This window comes from Heterocephalus glaber, unplaced genomic scaffold, assembly GCF_053883595.1.
Source record: "Heterocephalus glaber isolate CG9 unplaced genomic scaffold, H.glaber_assembly_v1.0 deba00001564, whole genome shotgun sequence".
NCBI lineage: Eukaryota > Metazoa > Chordata > Mammalia > Rodentia > Bathyergidae > Heterocephalus > Heterocephalus glaber.
Window position 1 is genome coordinate 14,187,465 of NW_028258351.1, and position 26,946 is coordinate 14,214,410.

At 48.1% G+C, this 26,946-nt stretch overlaps 2 protein-coding genes across 25 annotated transcripts in view; one reads left to right on the forward strand and one right to left on the reverse strand.

Moving 5' to 3' along the window:
* The window catches only part of Tsr1 (TSR1 ribosome maturation factor), a 10,999-nt gene extending 8,189 nt beyond the window's left edge, over positions 1-2,810 (reverse strand). For both annotated transcript variants that reach the window (XM_004857155.4, XM_004857154.4), the window contains exons 1-5: positions 2,635-2,810; positions 2,351-2,454; positions 1,823-2,042; positions 1,581-1,715; positions 899-1,323 (exon numbers count right to left, since the gene is read on the reverse strand). In XM_004857155.4, coding sequence (XP_004857212.1) covers positions 899-1,323; positions 1,581-1,715; positions 1,823-2,042; positions 2,351-2,454; positions 2,635-2,731 — 981 coding nt within the window. In that variant the 5' untranslated portion in view covers positions 2,732-2,810. The remainder of the gene's footprint in view (positions 1-898; positions 1,324-1,580; positions 1,716-1,822; positions 2,043-2,350; positions 2,455-2,634) is intronic.
* A 975-nt stretch (positions 2,811-3,785) lies between these two features.
* Positions 3,786-26,946, forward strand: part of Sgsm2 (small G protein signaling modulator 2) — a 36,898-nt gene continuing 13,737 nt past the window's right edge. For 19 of the 23 annotated variants that reach the window (XR_015443293.1, XR_015443295.1, XR_015443294.1 and 16 more), the window contains exons 1-11: positions 3,786-4,063; positions 9,027-9,102; positions 22,420-22,612; positions 22,912-23,073; positions 23,372-23,439; positions 23,536-23,681; positions 23,967-24,101; positions 24,609-24,733; positions 25,224-25,291; positions 25,647-25,807; positions 25,967-26,093. Coding sequence is in view for 17 of the 23 variants with exons in the window: in XM_021238069.2 (XP_021093728.1) it covers positions 4,007-4,063; positions 9,027-9,102; positions 22,420-22,612; positions 22,912-23,073; positions 23,372-23,439; positions 23,536-23,681; positions 23,967-24,101; positions 24,609-24,733; positions 25,224-25,291; positions 25,647-25,807; positions 25,967-26,093 (1,318 nt within the window). In the remaining 6 variants the exon portion in view is untranslated. The remainder of the gene's footprint in view (positions 4,064-9,026; positions 9,103-22,419; positions 22,613-22,911; positions 23,074-23,371; positions 23,440-23,535; positions 23,682-23,966; positions 24,102-24,608; positions 24,734-25,223; positions 25,292-25,646; positions 25,808-25,966; positions 26,094-26,946) is intronic. The other 4 variants (XM_087191967.1, XM_004857179.3, XM_087191975.1 and 1 more) reach the window with 1 other exon arrangement.

Below are 26,946 nucleotides of genomic sequence, written 5' to 3' on the forward strand. Positions count from 1 at the left end.
TACTCTTTTACAAGTGCTTGCCACGTTTTTCTAATTTAAATAAGTTCCTTGACAAAAGTAACCATATTTGTGTTTCTTCTATAAACTCAAAGCCAATTATCGTGCAGGGTACCTAAAAATGCTGGGTAAATGTAATTTATCAACATATTTGAAGTTGACTATTGCCTTATTTTGAACTAGCAGTCTCTTCTTTGGACCTACATGCACACACTACCTCCTCTGAATTTAAATTTCCATCCTACTGGGGTTGGCTTGGTGGTGCATACTTCAATTCCAGCACTCTGGGAGTCTGAGGCAAAAGGATCACAAGTTCAAGCCCAGCCTGAGCAACTTAGTGAGACTGTCTCAGAAACAAACAAGCAAGCAAAATCAGGATGGGCTAGGAATGTGACTCAGGGCAAAAACCCTGGATTCAATCCCCAGTACTGTCAAAAAATAACTTTCCATCCTATGCCAACTTACTTATGACACTACAATACATGCCTTTTTTTTTTAAAGCAGTGATGGGGATCAAGCCCAGGGCCTTGCATATTTGGGGCAAGTGTTCTACCACTGAGCTGCATCCCCAGCCCTATAATATGTACATGCTTTGGGGTTCAATCCCCAGTATCCTTCCCAAAAGTCAATCTGAAGCACGGCATGATGGTGCACCCATGTAATCCTAGCACTCAAGAGGTTAAGCCAGGAGGATCCCAAGTTGGAAGCCAGCCTGGACTACATAGTAATACCTTATCTCAAAAACAACAACAACAAAAACCATAAATATTGAATTGCATGGTAGTGTGCACATGCAGTCCCAACAATATGGGAGGCTGAGACAATCCCTTAGGCCCAGAAGTTCAAGACCAGCCTGGGCAACATAGCAAGAGTGCATCTCAAAACAAAACATTATTTTTACCTCCACTGCCATGCCTGGGTCCTTCTGAGATTTAATCACTCTAGGATTTAAAGGGAAAGGGTCCACGGGGGCATCTATCTGCTTCATTTGAAAATCACCATGTCCAACGATATGCAGCAAGCTATTTACATTCAGAGTCTGCCCACGAACATAGCCTGAGATTTTCAAGGTGCCTAACCAGTTACTCTCTTCACTAGGCACAAAATCAGCAGCATAAGCAAACAAGTAGGCCCGACGATCTCGAAAAGCAAGATGCCGTTGCTTTTGGTTAGCCAACTGCCTAAGCAGCATCCCTGCCTCCTGTTGAGTGTTTAACAAGAAGAATTTGTCATCAGGAAAGCGCTTCTCCACTACTTTACTTAGCTTCTTTCTGGAATCTAATTGCTTCTTTGGTGGGAGGCCAGAAACCCCTTGGACAGCTAGTGCTGTAAGCAAAAAGAAAAAAGGCTTCATTACATGAAAATCCTGCTGTAGTTCACAAACTAGTAGGATCACAAAAAAGAGATATCAGTGAAACCAAACTTCTTATCTTTCTTGTTCTGGGTAAAGGACAGCCCAGAAATAAAAAGGCACCTTGGTTGATAATTTGTAATTAAAAGGCATAGTGCCTGAAAAATGATAGGTGCTCAACAAATGCTATAATTTGCTTCCTTCTCTGGCTCCAATACCCCAATTCACTTACTATAGGTGGGAAGCCCCTGAGCAAAAAGGCAGGAAAGGCAGTAATCCCCAGTGCTGTCCCAGCCTTCTAGTGGATCAAGGAGGAACAGGATGGTATCAGCCACTTTAGCCATGTCTAACACCGTGTGCAGATCCCCTAGAAATAGAAAACACCATAAGAAGTAGTGGTTGGCATAAACACATTATACTCACAAAATATTACTGATGTAAACATAAGGTTGGAAAAATATTGTATTCACTAACCAGGCTTTGCAGATGTAAAAAACCACCGATGTTTCAAACGGGGGCACAGCAGCATAAAGCAATGGGTGCTCTCCCATTCCTGCAGGTGCACAATTCCTGTGTCCCTATCCTGCAGCAGGCGAAGGGCTTCAAGCAAGGAAATTCTGTTATGCAAAGGAACCACCAGCACCTGATGAGGAGCCCCATCTTTGCTGCCTAGCTGTCTCTTCTCAGCCAGAACCTGTGAACAGAAAGGGTCAGAAAAATCTCTGTAATTCGCTCTAGTGTTGCATTTCCAACAGTACAGATGTACCTACGCCTAACCAGCACCTTTCTCGTTAAAGGCCACATGTACCTCAGGGGCCAGGGGGTGGCAGGTTCGTGGACTAAAGCAAAGAATGCTCTAGGCCTGAGTCTAGACCTGGAGGCCCCGACCTGTGCTTTGGCGTTATTCTCCGTCTTCACCCCCTTCCAAGGTCATTCCCGAGTTCAAGGTATCCATCTAGAACAGGGGAGAAGCCGCCCCACCTCCCAAACCCTTCCTCTCACCGCCTCCTTTTTCTGCTTTCGGAGCTGGCTGGCGCGATGCCTCTGGTCTACTCTGCTGAGCTCCTTTCTCACCTTCTTGCATAGGACTTTCAGTCCTACATGGCCTGCGGAAGCGATCAGAAGGGACTGTGATGTTCAGTAACAGAAATCCAACAAAGGGGGACCCTTCTCCGGACTCACAATGGGCTTTTCTCGCGGGTCCCATGCCAGAGACTGTAGCTCAGTCTAGGCCTAGGAAAAGCAGTCAGTGTGGACTAACAACCCTTTCTACCCTGTCTCCTCACCCTTGCCATCTCGCTGTGTGGATCCTCGACCTCGATGCCGCCCGCCTTTATGAGCTTTATTATGTTGCTTGAGCGGGCCGGAACGGTGCGCCGCCATGCTGCAGCTCACGTGCGCCAGTCAGCAGTACTTCCGGACCAGGCCCAGCGTTTCCGATCCCCTCTGAGGGGCGGGCTCTCTCCCGGGGCGGGGCTCCCGCACCCTCTAGCGAAGTGTTTCCTTCGCGCCTGAGAGCGCGCGGCTTTGGAATCCCTCGGAACTGTCTTGCGAACTTTTCCCACGCCGCAGCCTGCGGTTGCGGGGGGGGGGGGCTTTAAAACGCAGGATGTGGGCTCTCGGAACTTGGGCTCTCAATCCAGGAAGACTATTTTGCCCACCTATATTTTCATTTTTAATACTGTAAAGTTGCATCACGTAGGAAAATGTTGAATGGAATACTCTATTCGTGGCACAGAGGCCTCAGTCTCTCCTCTCACCTAGACTCGGGCACGCCGCTCTACTTTGCAACAAGTGTTCTTTATCAATGAACAACCTTTTCTTTCCCTGCACACTCAATTTTAAGTTCTAAGGCAGAACGCGCAGAAGGCGCTTCTCTGACCCTCACCATTTCTGCAAAAGATCCCGAGGTCCCTATTACTCCAACCTGCCCTCACAGAAGCCCAAAAAGGGTGCAACAAGACGTGGCGCCTCCAAAGTGGGCGAAGGAGAATGCCTGTGGGCTTCCTCCCCTCCGGCTCCGGTTCTTTTGAACCTTAAACTGCGCTTCAAATCTTTTCCCACACACTTTGCAACCAAGGGCGAAGGCTGGGCATGGGATCCAGAGGAGCAAGGGAACCAGGTAGCGAACGCTGCCTTTCCGTGGGCAAATTCGAGCTCTGGGGACCTAGTACTGGGAGCCCTGCGTTCCAATCCCTTGTTCTTCCTCCCGTTGCAAGAACGAGTTGAAAGAAGTTAACATCTAGCCAGGTTGACGGGCGCCCGGCGGGGCGCTGCGCCCGACTAGCTCACAAGGCGAGTTCTTGCCTTCCCGGCTGGAGCAGGCAAGTTGCCATGACAGCGGCCCCTGAGGCGCGCGCCTGGGCCCGCCGCCCCCGGCCGCACCCAGCCCCCCCCTCGTCGCAGTGCGCAGCCCCCCCCACGCCCCGGCTGTGGGAAGGGGCCGGGCCTGCTGCCTGACGTCTGTGCTGGGCTCAGAAGATGGCTGCGGAGCCTAGCACCCGGCAGTGGCTGCTCCGGCGGCGGCGGACTGGGAGCGCGGCGGGCGGGGGCTCCACCTTGCGCGTGGGGCGCTGAGCCGAGAGGCGTGGAGGCGGCTAGGGCGCGCGGGGGGTTCGGGGGCCCGCTCCGCGCTGCCTCCCCGCCACTCGCCGCACCATGGGCAGCGCTGAGAACGCAGTCAAAGAGAAACTGCTGTGGAACGTGAAAAAGGAGGTAAAGTCGGAGTTAAGGACCCCGGGGGCTTGCGCCCCGCGGCACGGTTGGGTGGGGGTTGGGGAGCTGAAGGTCCGCGTCCACCTCCGGAGCGAGTGCCCTCGGGCCTGGCCAGAGCTGGGCGGAGGCGGGGTCCTGGGTGGGCTTCGGCTCCCGCCCCTCTCTCAAATGGGGGCAGCGCCCCTCGGCCCCGGGGGCCCGGCTGGCGTTCCCGGGCGTGTTTGCTTCGCTGTCCCACAGCTCCCCGCCCTGTGACGGCAGCATCGCGGGGAGACCAAGATCGGGGGAGGGGTGGCGGCGATTTCTAGAGAACCAGAGCTGCCCATTCATTGCCCGACCTGCCAGGGGGCCGGGGACCCTCGCGGGTCTGCTGAGGTACCAAGCCGGTGATTTGGGGGCTCAGCTCCTCTGTCCTTCGCCCCCCTCCGGTATCCCTCTGGCGACTGAGTCGTGGCTGCTGGAGGGTTCGGTGCACACCTCACTGTTTCTCCCTCCACGCCCACCTGCTTACCCTGGAACGGGGTGGGGTGGGGGGCGGTGAGAATGGTTTTTAAGACTTGACTATTTTCCTTTCTGAGGGAAGCTCTCACGTCAGAAAGAAGAGAGTCCTTTTTACTGACCCCCCCTTTACCGTGACCCTGCTCAGAAGTCCATTTCGGCGCGCGGGGGAGGGGGGTTGTCCAAATGAATGACTCACCAGCGTATGAGAGCTCTGGCCTGCATAGTAGATGAAACGAAATTGGGCCCCCTTCCCCCTACCTACTTCTTTGGCTCAGTCTGCCAGGTGTATGCACTTCATGAGGGAGGGGAGCCCACCGGTTTTGTCTAATATGCCTTAGCCAATGCCTGGCACACACTGAGTGACTATATGGTAAATAAATCTGGAAATTGTGAGGTCTGAAAACAGAATTGTGAGGTGAGAAAACAGAAACTTTAGAATGGTTTGGACCTAGTTCTATGTAACCTTGATTAAGTTACTTAACCTCTGTCCTTTTGTTGTTTTTTTCCAGTACCAGGGATTGAACTTAGGACCTTGCACTTGCAAGGCAGGAGAGGAGCCACTGAGCTCAATTCCCAGCCCTATGGGTTTTTTAGGGGGTAGGATCTTTTTTTTTTTTTTAGAGAGGGTCTTGGTGTACAGTTTTAAGCTGGTCTTGAACTTCAGGTGATCCTCCTGCTTCAGCCTCCTGAGTGCTGGGATCCCAGGCATGCACCACCACACCTGGCCCTTAACCTGAGTCTTGATTTCTTTATCTTTTTAAGAATAGGGATTATCTACCTTTCGTATAAAAAATTTGATGGGTCCTTTACCCTTCTTGGAGTTTCAGGATTAGGGCAGGGTTTGGATTCTTATAAAATCCCAGAAAATTCTAGGTCGTTCTCCATTAACTATAGCCTGGCTGCTGTGCCCTAACATTTATTCCCTAACATTTGTTCCCTTTCATCTCCGTGGCAGATGTAGTTAAAGCCATCACCTTTCCAGCTTATGTGAGCTGCTTCTCTGGGCTTTTGTTTTGTTTTGGTTTTGTGGTACTGGGGATAGAACCAAGGGCCTTCACCCTGAGCTACACCCTGCCCCCTTTAAATTTTGAGACAGGGTTTCGCTAAGTTGCCCAAGTCTGAACTTGCAGTCTTCTGTCACAGCCTCCCAGGAGTGGGAAGGTTTCTTAAACCAGAGGTATATCAAATCAGCATTTAAGCCTCAGCCTCCAAGCCCCCCCGCCAAGGGAAAGAGAAATCTGGTGATTATCTTCAGAAAAAAGTGTAGTGACAGAGATTTCAGTAAGAGTATAAACAAAAACAGAAAAGTAGCTAAACACAAACTACAGACAGATGTTTTAAAGGATTATTGGTATGATCTCATTTGGTGATTGGTTAGGGATATGGGGAGAGATTTTTGAGAACTGATTTTTTTTCTCTCTCAGTACTTAGAAGTTTGTATTATTCCAAGAGTGGTTCCTAAAAAGAGTGAGAAGTGTCTAGATACACAACTGTGTATCTGTCTGACAAGATTTGATCTGCTCTGGACTACATGTATTTCTCTTCCTCTTTCAGTGCTTGGTTTACAAGAAAACATTCTTTCCTTTCATACAAAAAGAGAAAACAGGCTGGGCCTAGTAGCACATGCCTGTAATTCTAGCTACTGGGGAGGCTGAGGCCAAAGGATCTCAAATTCAAGGCCAGCCTGGGCAGTTTGTCTAGATCCTGTCTCAAAATAAAAAATTAAAGGGCTGGGAAAGTATCTCAGTGTGAAGGCCCTGGATTCAATCCCCAATACTACCAAAAAAAGATAAGGAAAGAGAAAAAGAATAGGGATAATTAGGGCCAGGGATTTAGCTCAGTGGTTTCACCACGTTGCGCAAGCACAAGGACCCGAGTTCGATCCCAGTACCAAAAAAAAAAAAAAAAAAGAATAGGGATAATTATAGGCAAAGCTGGCCTTTACAAAGGAACGCTAATATAATTCTAGGAGAATCTGTTAGTCTTCTTAACCCCCCAAGCCTTAGATGCCTGCAGATCTTCAGTTGTGACATTATGCCCTGTTTAATGCAAATACCCCTTGGGAAGTAATCTAGGAAGCTTTTAACAGTTTAGTGTGCAAGGATCAATCTGATCTCATTCCTGTTTGCCTAACCACTAACCATGAGCTTTTCCAGCCCATCTGGTCTCCCTCCTTCCCACTCTTCCTTGAATGCCATGAATGCTGTACCACTCTCTAAACTGCACAGTGCTGAATGAGAGGCCTTGGGAGCCAGGGCCTGTAAGACCATCCAAAGAATGCCAAAGACTAGCTATGCCCAGAGTTTACTTTATCTGTAAGATTTTACAATGGGACTGAGAAAATCTGGCTCTCTAACCTGCAGTGTTACTATCTGTCTCCTGGCATATTCCCAGGACATCACCAGTGCTTGGAACCTTATATAATGCTGATGGGAGTTTGAATTAGTACAACCACCTTTGAAGCATTTTAGCATATATTTATCAGAAATTCCTTGCCTAGAAGTATAAATTTTAAAAAGCTAGCACATATGTTTACCACGTCTAGAATGTTCATAGCAGCACCATTTGTAACAGCCCCAAACTGGAAACACCCAGATGCCAGTCACTTGTGGTGTGTACACCAGTGGGAATAGACAATTGAGAACTGTACACAACATGAACAAATCTCACAATCACACTGGTGAGCAAAATAAATCATTTGTCAAATACCGTGCTAAGTTACACCCCCCCAAATATATATATAGATATATATGTTAACATATAGTTAGGGGGAGCAGGGTCTCGCTATGTAGCCCAGTCTGGCCTTGAACTCACAGCAATCCTCCTATCTTAGCTTCCCAAGTGCTAGGATTACGCCTGGCTCAAATTACTCCCATTTATAAAAAGGATAGAAAGTAAACCTAATGGCATTAGAAGTTAGGATAGTGGGTACCCTTGGGAGTAGTAACCAGAGAGAAACATGACAAAGAAGGGGCATTTTGAGTTGCTGGTCACATATTCTTTTTCTTGCTCTAAATGCTGGTTTCACAGAAATGTTCAATTTGTGAAAATTTACCAAGCTGCAGGGCTGGGGATTTAGCTTAGTGGCACTGCACCTGCCTTGAAGTGCAAGGTCCTGAGTTTGATCCCCAGTACCAAAAAAGAAAAAAAAAATTCACCAACCTATAAAATTATCATATAAACTTTTCTGTCTGTTTATAGAATAGTAAAAATAAACAGTTAATAAGCCAGGTGTGGGGCAAATGTCTGTAATCCCAGCAGTCTGGGGGACTGAGTTCACAAGTTCAAACCAAGCATAGGTAACTTAATGAGACCCTGCCTCAAAAAACAGAAAAGGCTGCCTGCCTCACAAGCACAAGGTCCAGAGCTCGATCCCCGGTACCAACAAACAAAAAAACTGAAAAGGGCTGAAAATATAGCTCAGTGCAAAGGCTCTGGGTTCAGCCTCTGGTACTAAAATAAATAAATACTTAAACAGTAAATAATTTTCATTTTTTAAAGATTTTTGGCTTTTTTTTTTTTTTTTTTAGTATCAGGGATCGAACTCCAGACCTTGCACTTTCAAGGCAGGCAGCAAAACCACTGAGCTAAATCCCCGGGCCTGGCTTTGCTTTTTTGCAGTGAAGGGCTAGAACTCACGGCCTCACACATACTAGGCAGTGCACAGAATGATGTTCCCATGTCCACTTGAAGTCCCTCAAGTGTTAAGGAAAATGTGACTGTTCACCTTATAAGATATTTGGAAGCTTTTATATATGAGGAGGAACCGAAAACACCAGGGTTTTAAAACCCAGGTAAATAAAATAAGACCATGAAGCAAGTGTCCCTGAGGCCTGGGTGGACCTAACCTTGGAGAAGAGGGAGAAAAAGAGAGGCAGGTTGTTTTTATGGAGCCTGTACTGAAACAGTCTATCCCTGAAGGACAGTGTTTGTGCCTGGAAACCCATCTCCGGCTGAGCGCACAAGAGCAAACTGCCTCCTATTGCTGTTCTCCAAACCAGGCACTTCCATCTGGACTAGAACCTCTTGACCATTTGGTGGATTTTGACATCGTTTTTCCCAGTTTCCTCTCCAAAAGGTTTAGAGTAGGCTATATTGAAAAAAGTTTGCATCCGGAACAGGGATTTAGCTCAGTGGTGCTGCTGCCTGCCTTGCAAGTGCAAGGTCTCGAGTTCGATCCCCAGTACCAAAAAAAAAGAAAAGAAAAGAAAGTTTGCTTCCCTACCTTCCAAGCTTGTCATCTCTATAAGTGTCTAATAATCCAGACCAGGAATTCAGAACCAAACTATTTACCTGCCTGGAGGCTTTTCTTTTTTGGTGCTGGGGATTGAACCTAGGGCCTTACACGTGCAAAGCACACATTCTACAGCTGAGCTACAGCCCCCAGGCTTCCTGGAGTCCTATGATCAGGAAAAACAAAAGTAAATATGATTAAGTAACTATGCTCTCCATTTGTCCCCAGGTAAAGCAAATCATGGAGGAAGCTGTCACCAGGAAATTTGTGCATGAAGACAGCAGCCACATCATTGCTCTGTGTGGTGAGTGAATAGACTTAGAGATGATGGGAAGGAGGTTTAGAACTGAAGACATTGTTCTGGGACCAAGAAAAATTAGTACTCAGGTTTAATAGTTCTCAAATCTGGCTACAAGTCCAAATCAACCCAGAAACTTTTTTTTTTTTTTTTTGGTACCAGAGATCGAACTCAGGACCTTGTGCTTGCAAGGCAGGAAGTGGCACCACCAAGCTAAATTCCCAGCCCAACCCAGAAATATTTTTGAAATCACCTTGTGCACCATCTTAAACCTACTGAATCAGGATCCAAGGCCAACCTGGACTATATAGTGAAACACTGTCTCAAATAAATACATACATACATACATACATACATAAATTTTAAAAGGCTGGAGCTGAAGCCAGGTGTGGTGGTGTACTCCTGTAATCCCTTGGGAGGTTGAGGCAGGAGGATCCCTGCAAATTTGAGGTCAGCCTGGGCTACATAGTGAGTCCAAAGCCAGTATGAACTACATACTGAGATCCTCTGTCAGAAAACCAAAAATAATTAAGTAAATAAATAAATAAATAAATAAGGCTAGGGCTGTAGCTCAGTGGAAAGGCTTGGGTTCAATCCCCAGTACCCCCAAAAAAGCAAGAATGCTTGCAAGCAAGAAAAGAGAAAAAAAACTATAAAGGAAAATAAAGCACAGAGCTATGGGATGGTAATGGGGAGAGACAGCCTGTGAGCAGAGGCACTCTAAGTGACACTGGGATTTGAATCCTGGTGACTACTTGAGTCACCTTGGACAACTTTCTTAACTTCTGTGACCTCAGTTTGCTTTAAAATCAAGGCAAATGGGGCTGGGGATTTAGCCCAGTGGTTTTGCCTGCTGTACAAGTGCAAGGACCCGAGTTCAATATCCGGCACCAAAAAAAAAAAAAATCAAGACAGTGAAGCTGGGTACTGTGGCACATGCCTGTAATCCCAGCTACTTGGAAGGCTGAAGCAGAAGGTTCATAAGTTCAAGCTTAGCTTAAGCACCTTAGTAAGACCCTATTTGAAAATAAAAAATAAAAAGGACTGAGGATGTAGCTCAGTGGTAGAACACTTGCCTAGTGTGTATAATGCCCTGGATTTAATCCCCAGATTTAGAAAAAAAAACTTTTAACAATCATGGCAATGATTCCCACCTTAAGGAATTTTTTGTGATGATTGAGTTGATGCCTGTGAATGTTCCTAGCAATGTAAGAGTTCAGAAAATGTTTGCAGGATTGCAGTTCCCACCATCTTCTTTTTGGATAAATTTCCCAGTTCTCTGAGATGGTGTATTGATTCCCAGGTTTCCAAAAGAGCAACTTGATCTCACTTTTTCTTGGCAGCACCTATGCTGGAGAAAAGGCTGGCCAGTCTTACGTTGAGTAGCTATGGAAGAGTATTAGAACTCGACTTCTTTCCACCTATGCCATTTCCTTTGTTGTCTGCCCATGTCTGTCATCACTAGAAGGACTGTGCAGGTGGCCCAGTTGTTTGTGGCTTAGTTCTAAGCTTTGTCAAAGCACATACACTAGAGAAAACAGAATCGAATAGTGCAAACAGCTTGTGGATGGGTGCTGTGTTTGGGTGGCTGTGGGAGATGAGAGAGAAGGGGCTGGAGGAATACAAGCAGGAGAAAAGTTGTGGGTATCCCACATTCAGACCATTTGGGTGAGAAACAGCTGTCAGCTTTCCTCCACTTGGCCCAGGAGTCCCCTGGAAGCAGTGTGGCTTTTACTTTTGCCTCCTTCGTGGAAGCTCAGGCTCTTTCTAGCAACCCAGGATATGACACTCAAAAGGAATAATTTTCTTTCAGCAAGTTGCAGTTGATGAACTAGAATAAGGCCTTCAAATCTCCAGGGTTCTGAACTCAGTCCAGGAGCAAAGGCAGCCTGTTCTGCTAGTCCCCAGGAGGTGCCTGAGTACCATCAGTACAAACTTCAATGCCTGCAGAGTCAGACAAAAAAATATCCACAAACAAAGACAATAGGAAGTAGCAGGGCCCAAGATGACCTGATTGCTCTTTCCCTGTGTGAAAAGGTACAGCCACTCTTCAGTTCCAGTGGGGCCCAGTTTTCCCATGGCCTCTTTCTAAGAGAAACCAAAAGTCTAGGATTTATATGAAATTTCTCACTTTGCAAATGATGATAACTAATTCTCATTTTTTAAAAAATTGTGTGGGCCCAACAAAAGGCATTTTCAGACCTCTGCCAATTGCTGCCTGTGCCGTGGGCTCAGTACATAGTTACTGAGGAGAATGTGAGCAGGAGGAGTTGCCGATAGTATTGAGCTGGAGCATCTGAGATTCACAGAAAACAGAACTTTTAGCAAGCAGGATGATGCACACCCATAATCCCAACACCTTAGAGGCCAAGGCAGGGGGGATCACTTCAAGTTCAAGGCCAGCCTAGGCATCATAGTAAATTCAAGGCCTGCCTGGACTACATAGTGAAATCTTGTCTCAAAATGAGTTTTTAAAACCCCAGAATCTTTGTGTTTTGTCAGAATTGGTATTTCAGATGACACCAATTTGTGTTCCACATTTGAGCTCAAAATAAGATTGGTTTAGGGCTGGGGATTTAGCTCAGTGGTCCCTCCTCGCCTGCCTTGCAAGCGCAAGGTCCAGAGTTTGATCCCTGGTACCAAAAAAAAAATTGGTTTAAAGCAGTCGTTATCAACCTTTTTTTCCCCTGCCTGTACCCACTTTCACAAGTATCTCACACACACACGCGCACGCGCACACACACACACACACACACACACAGCAGAAATCATAATCACAGACACTTTATGGGAAGAAGAGGGAGGACTAGATAGTACTGTTTGAAAATGCCACCCCTCAGGCTTTTTAGAGATTCTAATATGCCAGTCTCCCTGCCCCCTGAAAAATGCTCAGCAATGCATTTTTAATCTGAAGTAGATCCAGACATATTGGGTCTTGTTGTTCTAGCCATGTCCAGAATTCAGCTTTGTTCTGGAAGAATAGGATTTCAGGGAACATACGAGAGGTCAGGGCCAGAGTGAAGGCTCCAAAGACTGGTCTAACTGTGGGGTGACCACATTCCATAGAACCTTCAGGGGTGCTGGGGTCCTGGACCACTACACTCCATGTTGGCCCTCTGTTCTTGGCAGAGGAGGGGTAGGGGGTTACTGAGAGGCCCAGGCTAGGCAAGATGAACCTCTCCTGCTTTCTTAGAATATAGATATTTGGCCAGACATCTGTAATCCCAGTACTCTGGGAAGCTGAGGCAGGAAAATCACAAATTTGAGGCCAGTCTGTACAACTTATTTTACTTTTGTTTGTTTTGAGACAGGGTCTGGCTGTGTTATTCAGTCCGGCCTTGAACTCACTAGCCCAGGCTGGCCTTGAACTTGCAGTGATCCTCCTACCTCAGCCTCCTGAATGCTGGGATTACAGGCATACACCACCTTGCCTGGCTCAGCCTATGCAATTTAGCGACTTACTGAGACCCTATCTGAAAATTAAAATTAAAGGCTGGGGACATAGCTCAGTGGGAAGGCCCTGGGTTCAATCCCTGGTACTGCAAAGAAGGAAAAGGGAGGGAGGGAGGGAGGGAGGAAGGGAAAAAACATATACAGACATTTGAATCTGAAACAGAACCTTCCTAGAGAACCCTAGAAATTGAAGTGAAGAATTCCGGAGTTGAGACTTGGCCATAGGCAAACCCAGTGAAACTGTGGCCAGACTCCTGTTCCTGTCACCCAAGGAGAAGGGCAGGACCTGAAGGATTGGCCTAGAAAGGCACATTTGTGGTTTGCTGTGGTTGTTACTAAACCTGTCTGTCCAGAAGCCAGTCAGGCCCTGCAAGTAGAACCTTCAATGTGAACCTGTGCTGCCAAACCTGGCTGCCAGGGAAGGGGCTTCTACATTTGCTGTCCCTCTTACTGCAGAGCGTGTCTGCAGCACTGCTCAACTATGCCACTTCCAGACCCCAAGGCCAGAGGATTCAGACCTGGAGAATGGGCTCAAAACCACTATCATGGAGGGGATTTAGCTCAGTGGTTCCACTGCCTGCCTCACAGGCGCAAGGACCCGAGTTCGATCCCCGGTACCAAAAAAAAAAAAAAAAAATTTTAAAAACCACTATCACGGAAAAGGGATCTTTGATATCCCTTTTTTGTCTTAAAATGTCATGTCAGGTTTCCATTAGGGTCTATGATAGAGTCTTTGTTTTTCGAGCTTTTTGTTTGTTTGGTTGGTTTGATTTGATTTTTTTGCTGCTGGGACTTGAACCCATGGCCTTACTAAATGCATACTGCCTCATTGAATTATACTGACCCCAGACTGGTCTTTGAATTGAATTTTTTTGTTTTTTGTTTTGGTACCAGGGATCGAACTCGGAACCTTGAGCTTGCGAGGCAGGCAGTGGAACCACTGAGCTAAATCCCTAGCCCCTGAATTGAATTTTATTTTACTTTATTTTATTTTATTTGGTACTGGGGATCGAACTTGGGTCCTTGTGCTTGTGCAGCAGGTGGTGAAATCACTGAGCTAAATCCCCGGCCCACTGAGCTAAATTCCTGGCCTGAATTGAATTTTAAAGATTTACTCTTGGGGCCTGGAGATGTGCCTGAGTGGTAGAGCAATTGCCTGATATACATGGGACCCTGGTTTCAATCCCCAGCACCACACCCCCTCCCCCAAAGACTTACTGTTGAACCAAATTAATGTTTTTTGGGGGGGGTTTTTGGTTTTTTTTTTTTTGGTACCGGGGATTGAACTTGGGACCTTATGCTTGCGAGGCAGGCTCCGGAACCACTGAGCTAAATCCCCAGCCCTAAATTAATGTTTTTGATGTGGCTTCATGAATCCACTTCCATAGGCTGGTATCTCCTGCCACCCCTTGTTTTAGAGGGGAAGGTGCTTTTAGCATGTACTTGTGCACAGACTATTCGGGATCAGAATTAAACAGCAATTGTTCCCAGTTTTTTGAACCGTGCATCTGAAATAGTAATGCATAGGCTTAAAGAGGCACAGTTATTCCCTTACCAACAAGGAATCTGAGGTAATTGGGGACTCAACCCGTGAGCCTGGAGAACCCCAGTTCTGGGAGGTTCTGCCTCCACATATGTCTGTTTACTCTGATTGGATGTGGGGATTGTAGCTTAACCTTTGGGGTGTGTAGAGAGGCTTCTGGTCTGGCAGAGCAGGTTCTCAGACTCCATTGTCTTTTACCACCACCAGCCCCCAGACTTTGGAGAAGGGCCCAGGCCTAAGAGGCCAGCCTTGCCTCCTCAGTCATCTGTCTCCTTACCCTGCCCTTACTTATACAGCTGGGTCAGGCTGAGGATGAGCTGTAATGGGAGATGGGGGTGGAGTCTGTAGAGCTGGGAATAACATGAGCTCTATTAACCAGCTCCCTGTTGCTAAGCAGCTTTCATTAGCCAGGAAGGTCTGCCCTGCAGTGAGCTCCTTTGGGGATGACAAGGAGATGCTAATGAGCTGGGAGAGAGGCAGGTACTACGGGAGCCTTGTGTCCCACCTGGGATATTGCAGTCAGAGACATTTTAGCATATTCTGAGATTCAGACTCATTTTTCAGCCCTCTCTTCAGTAAAAGGGATTCCTCCTCCTCACCTGGAGATTGAACAGCTCATTCTCAGGCCAGCTGACTTCTCTCTTCCATCCAGAAATAATAGAGTAGGAAGGAAGGCCTTCTGGAAAACCAGTTCCCCTCACCCTGTGCTGGAGCATGACTGAGGACATTGGCAGTGGTCTTCGGGGCTGGGTCCTTAGAGTCAGACAGACCTAGGTTCACATCCTGGCTGTGTTGCTAAGTATGTAACTATAGCCAGTCACTCATCTCTGAGCCTACTACCACACAGTTGATTTGAGGATTGAAAGAACTATTCAGGGCTGGGAGTGTAGCTCAGGGGTAGAGCACTTGCAAAACATGCACAAGGCCTCAGACTCAATACCCAGCACTGAAAAAAATTTTTTTTGTTGTTTTTAAAGGACAAGATAGGTGGAGGAAAAGTAGGAATAGCAAGTATAGATTTTCTTGGGAACTTTTACATAAAAGGGAACAGCTAGGGTCTTGGATTTAGCTCAGTGGCAGCATGCCACCTTGCAAATGCAAGGTCGTGAGTTTGATCCCTGGTACCAAAAAAAAAGGGAACAGCTAAATGGAGCTTTACCCAAGTGAAGATGCAGGGCTAAGGAAGGTGGTAGTGCTGTTTTCTTAGGTTGGAGAAGTTATAGGATATTTGTATTCAGATGTCTTCAGGTGGAATGGGACAGCCCAAGAGAGGAGCACAACCAGACCATCCGTAAGTGTGGGAGGGAAGGTGGCATGGCTATGAGCGCAGGGTGGTATGGGACTGGTGCTCATGGATGATCTTTGGCATACCAGGCAGTAATTATGAAGCACTTTGCACCTTTGCATGTATCTTTTTGCCATCCAGCACCCACTGAGATGGCACCTGTTATTTTCTCTAAGTAAAGCTAAAATATGGGGCCTGGGATTTAGCCACAGTGGTTCCGCCACCTGCCTTCCAAGCACAAGGTCTGGAGTTCGATCCCCGGTACCGAAAAAAAGCTAAAATTCAGACAAGTTTAGTGATTTGCCCAAAATGGATGAGCTAATAAGGAGAGGGACCAGTGTTTGAACCCACGTCTACCTTGGTCCAAAGTCTTGCTGCAAAAGGATTGGTGTGCCCATGAGGCCTACAGAGGTGGAACCTGGAGGACTAAAAACATTGAGGAGGAGGTAGCCCTTGTGGAGACTCAGCTGCAGTCATCTAATAGGGCTCATGGTCTCCAGAGACACCTGGGAAACAGTGAGTTCCTTGCTGAGTTGGGTGAGTGTTCATTGTGTGAGAAGCTGGCCATGGCCCAGTTCTTTGGGAAGCCACCATGAGCCTTATGCATGCAGATCCTACTCTACATCCCTAGCAGGGCAAGGAAAATGGAAATGTGTGGTCTGAATCTCATTTCTCTCACCTTGGTTCTGGAAAATCAGGGCAATTATTTCTCCTCCCAATCAGAGTCTGGATGAGAGTACTGCTTTCTTTTTTTTTATTATTGCTTTCTTATTTTCAGTGTTGAGCAAGGCTGAATCCCACCCCCCCCCCCCAGTTGAAGTAAACAACCAGTGTCCCCACTGTGGAGTGAGAGAAAATGTACTGTGGTTCCTGTAGAAATGTTTATTTTTTGACTGAATGCAACTATTACCAGTCCCTGAGTGAAAACAGCCAGTCAGAGAAGAGGTAGGGTAGAGAGAGGCTGATGGTGATGCCTAGTGATGCCTTTGTTCCTCCCACCTCATCTGCCACATGGAAGCTCCAGCTTCCTACCTGACAGCTGGGGAAAGCTACTTACCTTCATAAGTACCCACTTATAAAGAGCTTGCCCATCCTACCCTTTCCTTTGTCTCCAGGGAGACTACCTCTCCTGAACAGTGTTGGTCCAATTATCCAGTGGCCTCATGGCGTTCAGGTTCTGAAAGTTCTGCTCTGAGTAGTGCCCCCAAAGCTGCAGAACCGAACAACCACCTGTGGCTGACTCTTCTGCCCACATTCTCCTCCCTCGGATTCTCTATGGCAACTACAAGTGAATGCCCCCATTCCACAGATGGCAGCTGGGTGTAAAGGTAAATCTGAGCCAGAGGTGGGGGAGCAGGCTACCCTTTTCACACCTGCTTTCCTCCCATCCCCGCCTCTCCTGGCTGAGTACCTTGGGCCCAGCCTCATAGCATCTGTGCTAACTATAGATGCCATGTCCTTGTACTTCAACCAAACTGAGCTAGTCCACCTTTTTTTTTTTGGTACTGGGGATCAAACTCTGGTCCTTGTGCCTGCATAGCAGGCAGTGAAACCACTGAGCTAAATCCCTGGCCCATACTCGACATTTACCAGACTAGACTGGGGCTGGGTTTGTCCAGACCCCTTGGCTGCTGAACCCAGCTTTAAATATACGTGCATACACACATGAGAGGCTCAGTAGAATGGGGCCCTTGCCAGAGCCAGCCTTGTTTCTGAGGCCCTTGAAAGGACCCCTTTTAACCACTGCTGCATTTTCTGAAAGCTGTAGGTTCAATCCCCAACAACCCTACCCCCCCATCCTGTTGCTGGGGATTGAACTCAGGACCTTCACACTGAGCTACATCCCCAGGCTTTTTTGTTTTGAGACAAGATCTCATTAAGTTGCCCAGGCTGGGCTTGGTGCAAACTTTTTAAAAGACTAGGTATCAGGCCAGGGATTTAGCTCAGTGGTTCCGCCCCCTGCCTTGAAAGTGCAAGGTCCCAAGTTCAATCCCTGGTATCCCCCCCCCAAAAAAAAAAAGACAAGGTATCAATATGTAGTTCAAGCTGACCTTGAACTCACTATATAGTACAGACTGGCCTCAGATTTGCAGTGATCATCCTGCCTCAGCCTCCTGAGTGCTGAGATTACAGGTATGTACCATCAGGCCCAGCGCTTCAGTTCATTTTTGTGAGCTCCTGAGATACTTGGACATGTCCCAGCCTGTGGAATTCTTTCTCTGATCCCTGCTCAGTTCCGGTTATATACTGCTCCTTAAACAGATGCCTCTACAGGGTAGAGAACTAAGTCTTTTGGAAGACCCTATTTGCTAAGGGAGCTGGGGAAAGACTAGGTGCTGTGGACAGACCCATCTTTCTGGAGTTTGTGAATTTGGAGAGAACCTCTCATCGTTTCTCGTGATGGGAACCCTCGATGGTCACCAACTTGATTATGATACCTGTTAATTTGAATTAGTAACATATTTACCTGGTTGAAAAGCCAAAACTATATAAAAGTTGTGCTTCAAGTCTTTTTTTTTTTTTTTTTGGTACCGGGGATTGAACTCAGGACCTTTCACTTACGAGGCAGGCATGGCACCAATGAGCTAAATCCCTGGCGCTCTTCTCTTTCTGCTTTGTGAGTGTGTGGGGCAATACTGGGGATTGAACCCAGTGCCTTTGCAAATTTATTTTTTGACATAGGGTCTTGCTAAATTGCCTATGCCGGGCAATTACAGATGTGCACTACCACACCCATCTTCCCCACCCCATTTGCCCACTTCTCTCCTGTTAGTACGCTGGTTGCTTTTTTTTTTTTTTTCCGTCTTTTGAGACATGGTCTCTCTGTGTAGTCCATGCTGGCCTTCACTCACTATGTACCCCAGGCTGGCCTCCAATTCACAGGGATCTTCCTGCCTCAGTTCCCCAAGTTCTGGGATTATAGATATGTGCCACCATGTCTGGCTCAGGTCACCACTTTTGTTCCTTATGTATTAATTTTAATGAAAAAATTTTTAATTTTTGTTTACCCACCCCTTTTGTAATTGAAAGGTACCATGCAATGGGACTCTCCTGCATCTTGCTTTTGATGAGCTTTCCATTGTTAGTTTCTAGAAAGTATCTCATTGTTTTTCAGAGTTGCACAACATTCTACTGTAGGGATCTTCCATATTTACTTAGCCTGATCTTTTTTTTTTTTTTTTGCAGTACCGGGGATTGAACTTGAGACTTGTGCTTGCAAAGCAGGCACAGTGCCACTGAGCTAAATCCCTGGCCCCTAATCTTATTGATAGACATGTACATTGTTTCCAGTCTTTTGCTGTTATAAATAAGTAATCATGCTGTTATATCTGTAGGAAAGATTCCAGGAGAGGAGTTGGTGGATCAGAGGTTATCTGTACATTGTAGATAAGCCATATTGTCTCTGTAGGAGTTGTACTCTCCAGCCTTCCCACCAGCAGTGTGCAAGGAGATGAACAATTTTCATGTCCCTTCCACCCGTTTCCTCATGTCTACTATGTGGTTAAATCAGTGTGTGAGATGTTGGTTCTGGGACCCACTGGGACAGGGGGGCCTGAAATCCTCATGGTCTGGGGTCCAGGGTCCAAACAGCTCAGTTAGTGGGAGATGAGCTCAGCATCTGCATGGCCTCCACTGTGGGGCATGGGGCCATGGTGGCAGATCTGAGGCAGAAAGAAGTAGGTGTTCTGCTAGGTGCCCTGAGCCTTCTGTCAGGCCTTTATGTGGACTTCCTCCTGGGGAAAGGTGCTTGACAGTCCCCCATTCTGTCTGTGAAAGGCCTTCCCTGGGGAATGTCTCAGAACAGGATTGGACTTTATTTTGATGGCTCTTCTGGCTATTCTGAGTGTGGTATTCACTGTATATTGAATGAGGGGAGAGGAAGTAGGAGGATTATGTTTCAAAGGGATATTTGGGTTTCTGTTCAACCCAAAAGTCTTAGAGGAAGCTGGGCATGGTGATACATGCCATAGCCCCAGCACTCAAGAGACTGCGGCAGAAAATATCTCCCTTTCAAATATTCCCTTCTCATCCAGAATAGCTGTCTACCATCTCTCTCACTCTTCCCCCCTTCCCCACCCTCATATAAATTGTCTTCTTTTATTTTTATTTTTTTAAAAAGAGGAACTGAGGCAGGAGGATCAAGAGTTTGAGGCCACCTGGGCTTCAGGTGAGGCCTTATCTTTAAAAAATAAAATAAAATAAAAGTCTTGGACCAGGTTTTATTCTTTATAGGATCAAGTAAACTCTTTTAGAAGCTGAAAGCCATAGATCCCCTCTCTAGGAAAAAAAAAAATCTTACCTAAGCATTCTGCATCACTCCAAAAATTTCCGTGTAAATGACACACAATTTTAGGATATTATATCTTTGAAGCCCGAAAAGCCTATCTACAAATCTCCTTAGGCTAGGATACCAATTCTCTTATCACTATCATTATTATTATTATTTTGCCTACACAGAGAACATGGTAACATTTTTCATTGCATTTGGTGATTCTCATGGGAGACTCAGCTGTAGAAACTATAGAACTGTGGTTTCAACAATCACTAAAAAGCACATGGAAGTAGGCCAAAAGCACCTGGCCTAAAGGGTCATTTACTTTGCTTAGAAAGTCAAGGGTGAGGAGGATTTCTCCTCCTCCAGAGACATCCTGGCACCTTGTCCAGTGTTTCACAGAAGGAACTTAGGGCATGTGGGGTAAGCAAGGGGACTAGTTGTGATGTTTGGGCTTCCCTCAGCATTCCCTCCTTGAATGATTGCAGAGAAATACCTCCACTCTCCAGAGAATCTTGTGCCAATGCTGAGAGGCTGGCTGCCAGGGTGGGTGAGGCCCAACAGGGTGGCTGCTACCCAGTTCCCAGCCTGGCTGCATTTGCAGTTGCCTGGAGAAGGTGGGAAGGCTAATGACTCATTATCCCTGCAATTAGTCACATCACCAAGGCACGTGATTCCCTGCAGGACAGGTGCCACCTGCTGCCACTCTGGCTGTGTTCAGTGTGGCTTCTTTCCCCATACAGACAAGGAATGCAGCCCCAGGAAATAATCACTGCCTTCCCCCAAGCATAGGCCTATAGCTGCAGCAGCCCCAGGAACAAGAGACTGGGACATGAGAGTCACCTGTACACCCCAGGGCCACACAAGACCTCTAGGGACCAGAGGGACTGATTATGGGGAGGAGAATGAAGATACCTAAGCCACAAATGTCCCTACATGCCCCATATATGAGTGATACCTATAGATACCTCTGTCTCCATAAACGTATGCATAGATGTGTGTGAGCATGGTGTGAAGGAAAGGATGTGCCTGTTACCCTCCCTAGGACACTCTTAGCTAGCTGGCTACGGCCTCAGGTCCGTGGTGGCAAACCTATGGCAAGTGTACTACAGCAGGCTGTTTGTATCATTGAGAGCTCTAAACGGTTTGCCATCACTGCTGTAGGGACTGTCTTCTCTCTTTTTCTTTTTTCTTTTTCTGATCTTTTGCCTTAGCCTCCCTAGTGCTGGGATTACAGGCATAGGCTACCACACTTCTCTCTCCCTTTCTTTTTTTTTTTTTTGGATTTTGTCTGTTTTGTTTTTTTCAGACAGGTTCTCGCTATACAGTTCAGGCTGGCCTTGAAATCAGTGTAGCCCAGGCTGGCCTCAAACTCATTTCAATCTTCTTGCCTCAGCCTCCTGACTGCTGGGATTATAGACATGCACCACCACCATGCCTGGCCCCTCTCCCTTCTTGACTTCAGTCCAAGAGAGGGCCAAATAAAACTCCCTTATAGGACATCAGTGACTGCCTGTTGCTTCTAATTGAAAGTCTTAGTAGTGATTCCCTAAGTTCAGATTTCATGACCTAACAGAGCCAGTAAAATAAACTTGACATGGCTTCTGTTCTTTCATTTCTGTTCTTCCATGTTCTGTTCTTCCACCCTCCTCTGGGGCAACCTGTCCTGCCACACCAGACTTACAGATTGGCTGATAGTGTCTGAACAGACAGGGTGAAGAGTCAGGAACTGACGTGGATCTGGTGCCTCTTTAGAGCCAGATCCTGTGTAGGGTGCTTCATGCCTTCTATCCTGTGACATCTCACCCAGTCCTAAGAAGTCTTCTCCCATTTATTTCACAGATGCTAAAACTAAGGTTCAAAGCATTAAGTCACTTACCCAGGTTTTCCAGAAGCAGCAAGTGACCACACCAACTTCAGAGTTTGGTGTCTCTGGCTCCCTGTCTCCAATACAACTCATTCAGTCTGACCTGAGTAATGGCCACCCCCACTGCCCACATTCACAAACTAGTATGTTTAGAATCTGCACATAACCAGAGCAACAGCCCCCTACCTTCACTACCAAGCTCTTCTTTCCTGTGGGGTCTCTCTTAAGTAAGTTGGATCCAGATGGAGAAATTAAGTCCAGCCCTTAAAAAATAATGAATGAATGAATGAATGAATGGAAACCCTCCCAGTAAGGAAAGGAGAAATCTCTCATTGTTAGCTGCTGTGCTCATCAATAATCCAGAGGTGGTTGTCAGGACTGATCTGTGCAGTGGCTTCATCAATATTTCAGCTCCTCTGGAGGCCTGTTCCTTAGCAACCACATCACCATGCTCTCCAAGAGGGCTGCTGGGGCTGTATGCTCTCTGCCTCTCTGCCTTGCAAGTCCTGTCCCTGCTTGCCCTTGCGGTCGAGTGTAGACATTCATGCCAACCCCAGCCAGCAGCTTTGGTCCTCAAAGCCTTACGGGGGTGGTGCTGCAAATAAGAGGTAAGGGAGGGCCAGGGATTTAGCTCAGTGGCATTGCGCCTGCCTCAAAAGCAAGGTCCTGAGTTCAATCCCGGCACCTCAAAAAAAAAAGAAAAAAAGAGGCAAGGGAGAGGAATGCTTGGCACATCACAGTTCTTACCAGCTCACGGTGACCAGTGCAGAGAAACAGGAGGTTTGAAAGGAGGTCAGAGTATATCTCTTGGGCCTATCCCTACTTCCAGCATAGATCATGGTTTGCCCTTGTCAAGGCCTTTCCACAGGCATGGGAATGATGAGGCTCCCCCTCTTCTGCAGGCTCAGGTGCTATTTTCCTTTGTGGCCCAGGTGCAGTAGAAGCTTGCCTCCTGCATCAGCTGAAACGCCGTGCTGCTGGCTTCCTGCGGAGTGACAAGATGGCAGCCCTATTCACCAAGGTGGGGAAGACGTGCCCTGTGGCTGGGGAAATATGCCACAAGGTGCAGGAGTTGCAGCAACAAGTAGAGGGCAGGTGAGCCCTGGGCCTATACCTCCCAAACCTTTCCCTTGCCATTTGCTCCTTCCCAGGACAATCTGCTTGACGATTGGCTTCCTGGCCCATGTTTTACATGACCTCTTGGGTGAAGGACCAGCCTGAGAATGGGAGTTGGCCTCTTGTAGACTCAAGGTCCCATCCTCCTTCAACTCCCTATACTAGCCTAGGGAGTCTCTGGGTTCCTGTCTTGTGGCACAGGTCCCTGTTCCCAGTGCCCTTATCATGGAGTTTACCCCTGAACACTTGTACTCCTGAAGCCCTCCCCTACTTTGCAGGACACCCTCGGGAGCCAGCCAGGAGGCCCTGCGGAGACAGGGCTCAACCAGCGGGAAGGCCCCAGCCCTCAGCCCACAGGCCTTGAAACATATATGGGTACGAACAGCACTCATCGAGAAAGTTCTGGACAGGGTTGTACAGTACCTGGCGGAAAACTGCAGGTGACTGCCCCATCCCCCAACTGGCCCCTCTCTGGACCCACCTCCACAGGCCTTCAGCCCCACTCTCTACATGTTTGACAATTCCCGACAGTCTAGGCATGCCTCCGTCTTCCTTTTTACCACCCCAAAAGCATAGACCACACCACAAACCCGATTTTAAAGCTCCATCCTATGGACCTATCCCTTCTTAGTGACTAACCCGAACCTGGTTTTTGTTGGGACATCCTTTCCTAGTGAGCTTGACTCCCCTGGACTGAGTCCAGGAGTCCTGTCAATCACTTTGTCTGTCTCCTGGCAGCAAGTTCTACGAGAAGGAAGCATTACTGGCAGACCCTGTGTTTGGCCCAATCCTGGCCTCTCTTCTAGGTGAGCCTGAGAGATTAGAGGTCTGTGTAGGGCCAGTAGGGTGCGGGGCAAGCGGTAAGGGAGCTCCCTCTAAACTAACCATCCCTTTTGCCACAGTGGGACCCTGTGCCTTGGAATACACAAAGCTCAAGACAGCTGATCACTACTGGACTGACCCTTCTGCTGATGAGCTGGTCCAGAGGCACCGTATCCGGGGTCCCCCCAATCGTCAGGACTCCCCTGCAAAGCGCCCAGCCCTGGGGGTGGGTATCCCTTTCCCCGTTCCTTGTGCTCATTCATCTAGGCTACACTCAAGCCTGTAGGGAAGGAAAACTGACTCCAAGGTGTGGCCACCACAGAAGAGCCTTCTCCCCACACTAGTGCTTGGAAAAAAGCCAAGAGCCCATCCTAGGCCATGGCCAAAAGCAGGGCAGGGGCAAGAAAGGGCCTGGGGTTCAGAGAAAGTGAGTCAGCATGGAAGCCTGAGCGTTCTCAAGTCCAGAGGCCAATTTACCAAGGCTGGAGCTGAGCCATCGCTTTCCTGGCAGATCCAGAAGCGGCATTCTAGTGGCAGTGCATCAGAGGACAGGCTAGCGGCCTGCGCCCGGGATTATGTGGAATCTCTGCACCAGAACTCCAGGATGCGGCTGCTCTATGGCAAGAACAACGTGCTGGTGCAGCCGGTAGGAAAACTTAATGCCACCATGCCTCCTTTCAGTCTCCCTTTTCCAAACTGGACACCTTTAGCCACAATTGTTTCTTTCCTAAGGCCCTTGGCTAAAGAGGGGAAAACAGCGCCCCCCCCACACAGTTTCATATGACTCATGCCTATCCCGGAGTTGGCAGGAACTAGGGATGGGATCTGTCTTGGCTAACTGAAAACCAGGCCATCCAGGGTTAGGAGTGGCAGCCAGCAGACAGGGTCAATGCCCAACTTGGGGCTGGCTGGCCCAGAACACACCTGGCATCTAGAAAGCTGACAGAGCAAAGACACTGGCACCGGGCCAACCCGGAGACGAGATGCCCAGATATGCCATGTGGCTCCTGTTCTCCCTTGCTTCTGCCCAGCCTCCAGTTCAGGTCCCATCTGGCCTGCCCTGCTCCCACCTGGAGCTCATTTCCATGGGCCATTCCAGGGAGCCTCCCAGCCCCTCATTGTCTCTGTCTTCTGATGTTTCTCCTCCCTATAGAAGGAGGATATGGAGGCTGTCCCTGGCTACCTCTCCCTGCACCAGTCTGCGGAGAGCCTCACTCTGAAGTGGACCCCCAACCAACTCATGAATGGGACTCTGGGGGACTCTGAGCTAGAGAAGAGGTGAGAGCCTCGACATTTGTCTCTAGGGACCAGGAAGGGAGTGGGAGCTTGAGATGGAGAGACTTGGCCTGCTTTAGGAGGCAGGCCTCACTTCTTATCCTAATGCCAAGAATTGCAGGGAGAGGCCGGGGATTTAGGTCAGTGGTTTCGCCACCTGGTGCGCAAGTGCAAGGACCCAAGTTCAATCCCCGGTACCAGAATTGCAGGGAGAGGCTGCCTGGAGTGATGCTTAAGTGCTCTAGGACTGAGCTAAGCCTGGCCATGGAGAAGTTTGCTTGAGGCAAAGCTCCAGGCAGCTGAGACTTAACTAGTTGTATGCCATGAGGACAGCATGGGGCTCAGAGGGACGTGGTTGGCTGAGGTCACTTCTCAGTAATGGTCATCCAATCTTCAGGATAGTTCCCAGGGGTGGGAAAGTCACTTCCAGGTGACAAGAAAGGGAGGGTGACAGATCTTAAGACACAGTAACACCAGTCTGGTTCCTTTTCAGTGTTTACTGGGACTATGCCCTATTGGTGCCCTTCAGTCAGATTGTCTGCATCCACTGCCACCAGCAAAGTAAGTTTGCTTGTCCCAGGAACAGCAATGTGAGGGCAGAGACATTTTCTTTCTCCCAGTCATACACAGCATGGGGCCCATTGGACTTCACGTCTCCCTCCCATTCCCCTTATTTTTTATTTTTCATTTTTTTGCCATGCTGGGAATTGAACCAAGGGCCTTGTGTATGCTAGACATGTACTCTACCACTGAGCTATGCCCCCAGCCCTCCTGCCATCCCTATTAATGACCCCTGGGCCACATTCCAGCTTGATTGTCCTCCTAGCCATCCTGGGGAGCTGGCCAATGGGGCCATGGTGATAGACAGGGAGGTCTAAGGAAGGACCAACCTCACTCGCCCACGTTCATTCTCTAGAGAGTGGCGGCACGCTTGTGCTGGTGAGCCAGGACGGAATCCAGAGGCCACCACTGCATTTCCCACAGGGAGGACACCTGCTGTCCTTTCTGTCCTGTCTGGAGAATGGGCTGCTACCTCGAGGACAGCTTGAGCCCCCGCTGTGGACCCAGCAGGGGAAGGTACCTCAGCATGGGAAGAGGCTCTGGGTGTAGGGCTGTGTTGGGTGGTTCACCAGCCTCCTCCCTTCTTTTCCCCACACAGAATTCTTAGGAGCAGCCATGGTGGGACCCAGGGTGGGATTTTGCCCTGGACAGCCTGACCACCCCTTCCCTCTGCAGGGCAAGGTATTCCCTAAGCTACGGAAACGCAGCAGCATGCAATCCGTGGATGTGGAGGAGCTGGGCATGGGGCAGGCCACAGACTATGTGTTCCGGATCATCTACCCTGGGCACAAGCATGAGCACAGTGAGTGTCCTGAACTTTCTCTATGCAGGAGAAGAGAGAGATTCTCAGGGGGCTGAGTATTGCGTCACCCAGGAACGGTGGCAGACAGGGTCCACTGATCAGACCAGGTTGAGACAAAGGGTTCATCGCTTAGTCTGTCTTCTGGACCTTTTACCCACAAGTCATCACTCTGAAAGTTTGCCTCTCTTCTACCTGGTTGTCTTCCCCACTTCTTCATCATGAAACTCTTTGCTCAGCAGGCCCCTGTGTCACTGTACAAGATTCTCCTAGTCATCCTTTCATGCCCTGCCCCAGAAGAAAAAATGGGAGAGAATAGGACTAGAAGATGAAGGACTTTCCATCTCTCTCCAGCCTGCCACTCAGCCTCCACAAAGTGGCCTGGGCATGCGATCTGTGCTTCTTTTAGAATAGTGCAAATTGTTCACTGACTCCCTTAGAGCTAGAGCTCCCCTCAAGGCAGCCCCTGATGAGAGGAGTTTTCCTGAAGTAGGAGTTGCATCTGAAGAGGGTGATTTGGAGCTTGGACTTAAGAGCCGGGATCCCAAAGGGAGCCAAACCTTCATGGGTTGTGCCTTGCCCTGGACACACACCCCAGGCCTTCAAAATCTATCCATAATTGTACACCAACACCAAAGTTCTCTTTCTGGTCAGATCTACAGGCTTCTCTGGGTCAAACTCACATTTCTTACAGAAAAGGTCAAAGAACTTGCCAGCCTAGAGTGCTTACTGCCAATCAGACCACCCGCTTCTTAAACTTCCTAACTGGTGCCAAAAAGTTCTCAGTAAGTTGTCTGTGTATTAGAAGGCAGATGACCCAGACTGTGTATATAGCCATACCACAAATTGTCCCAAC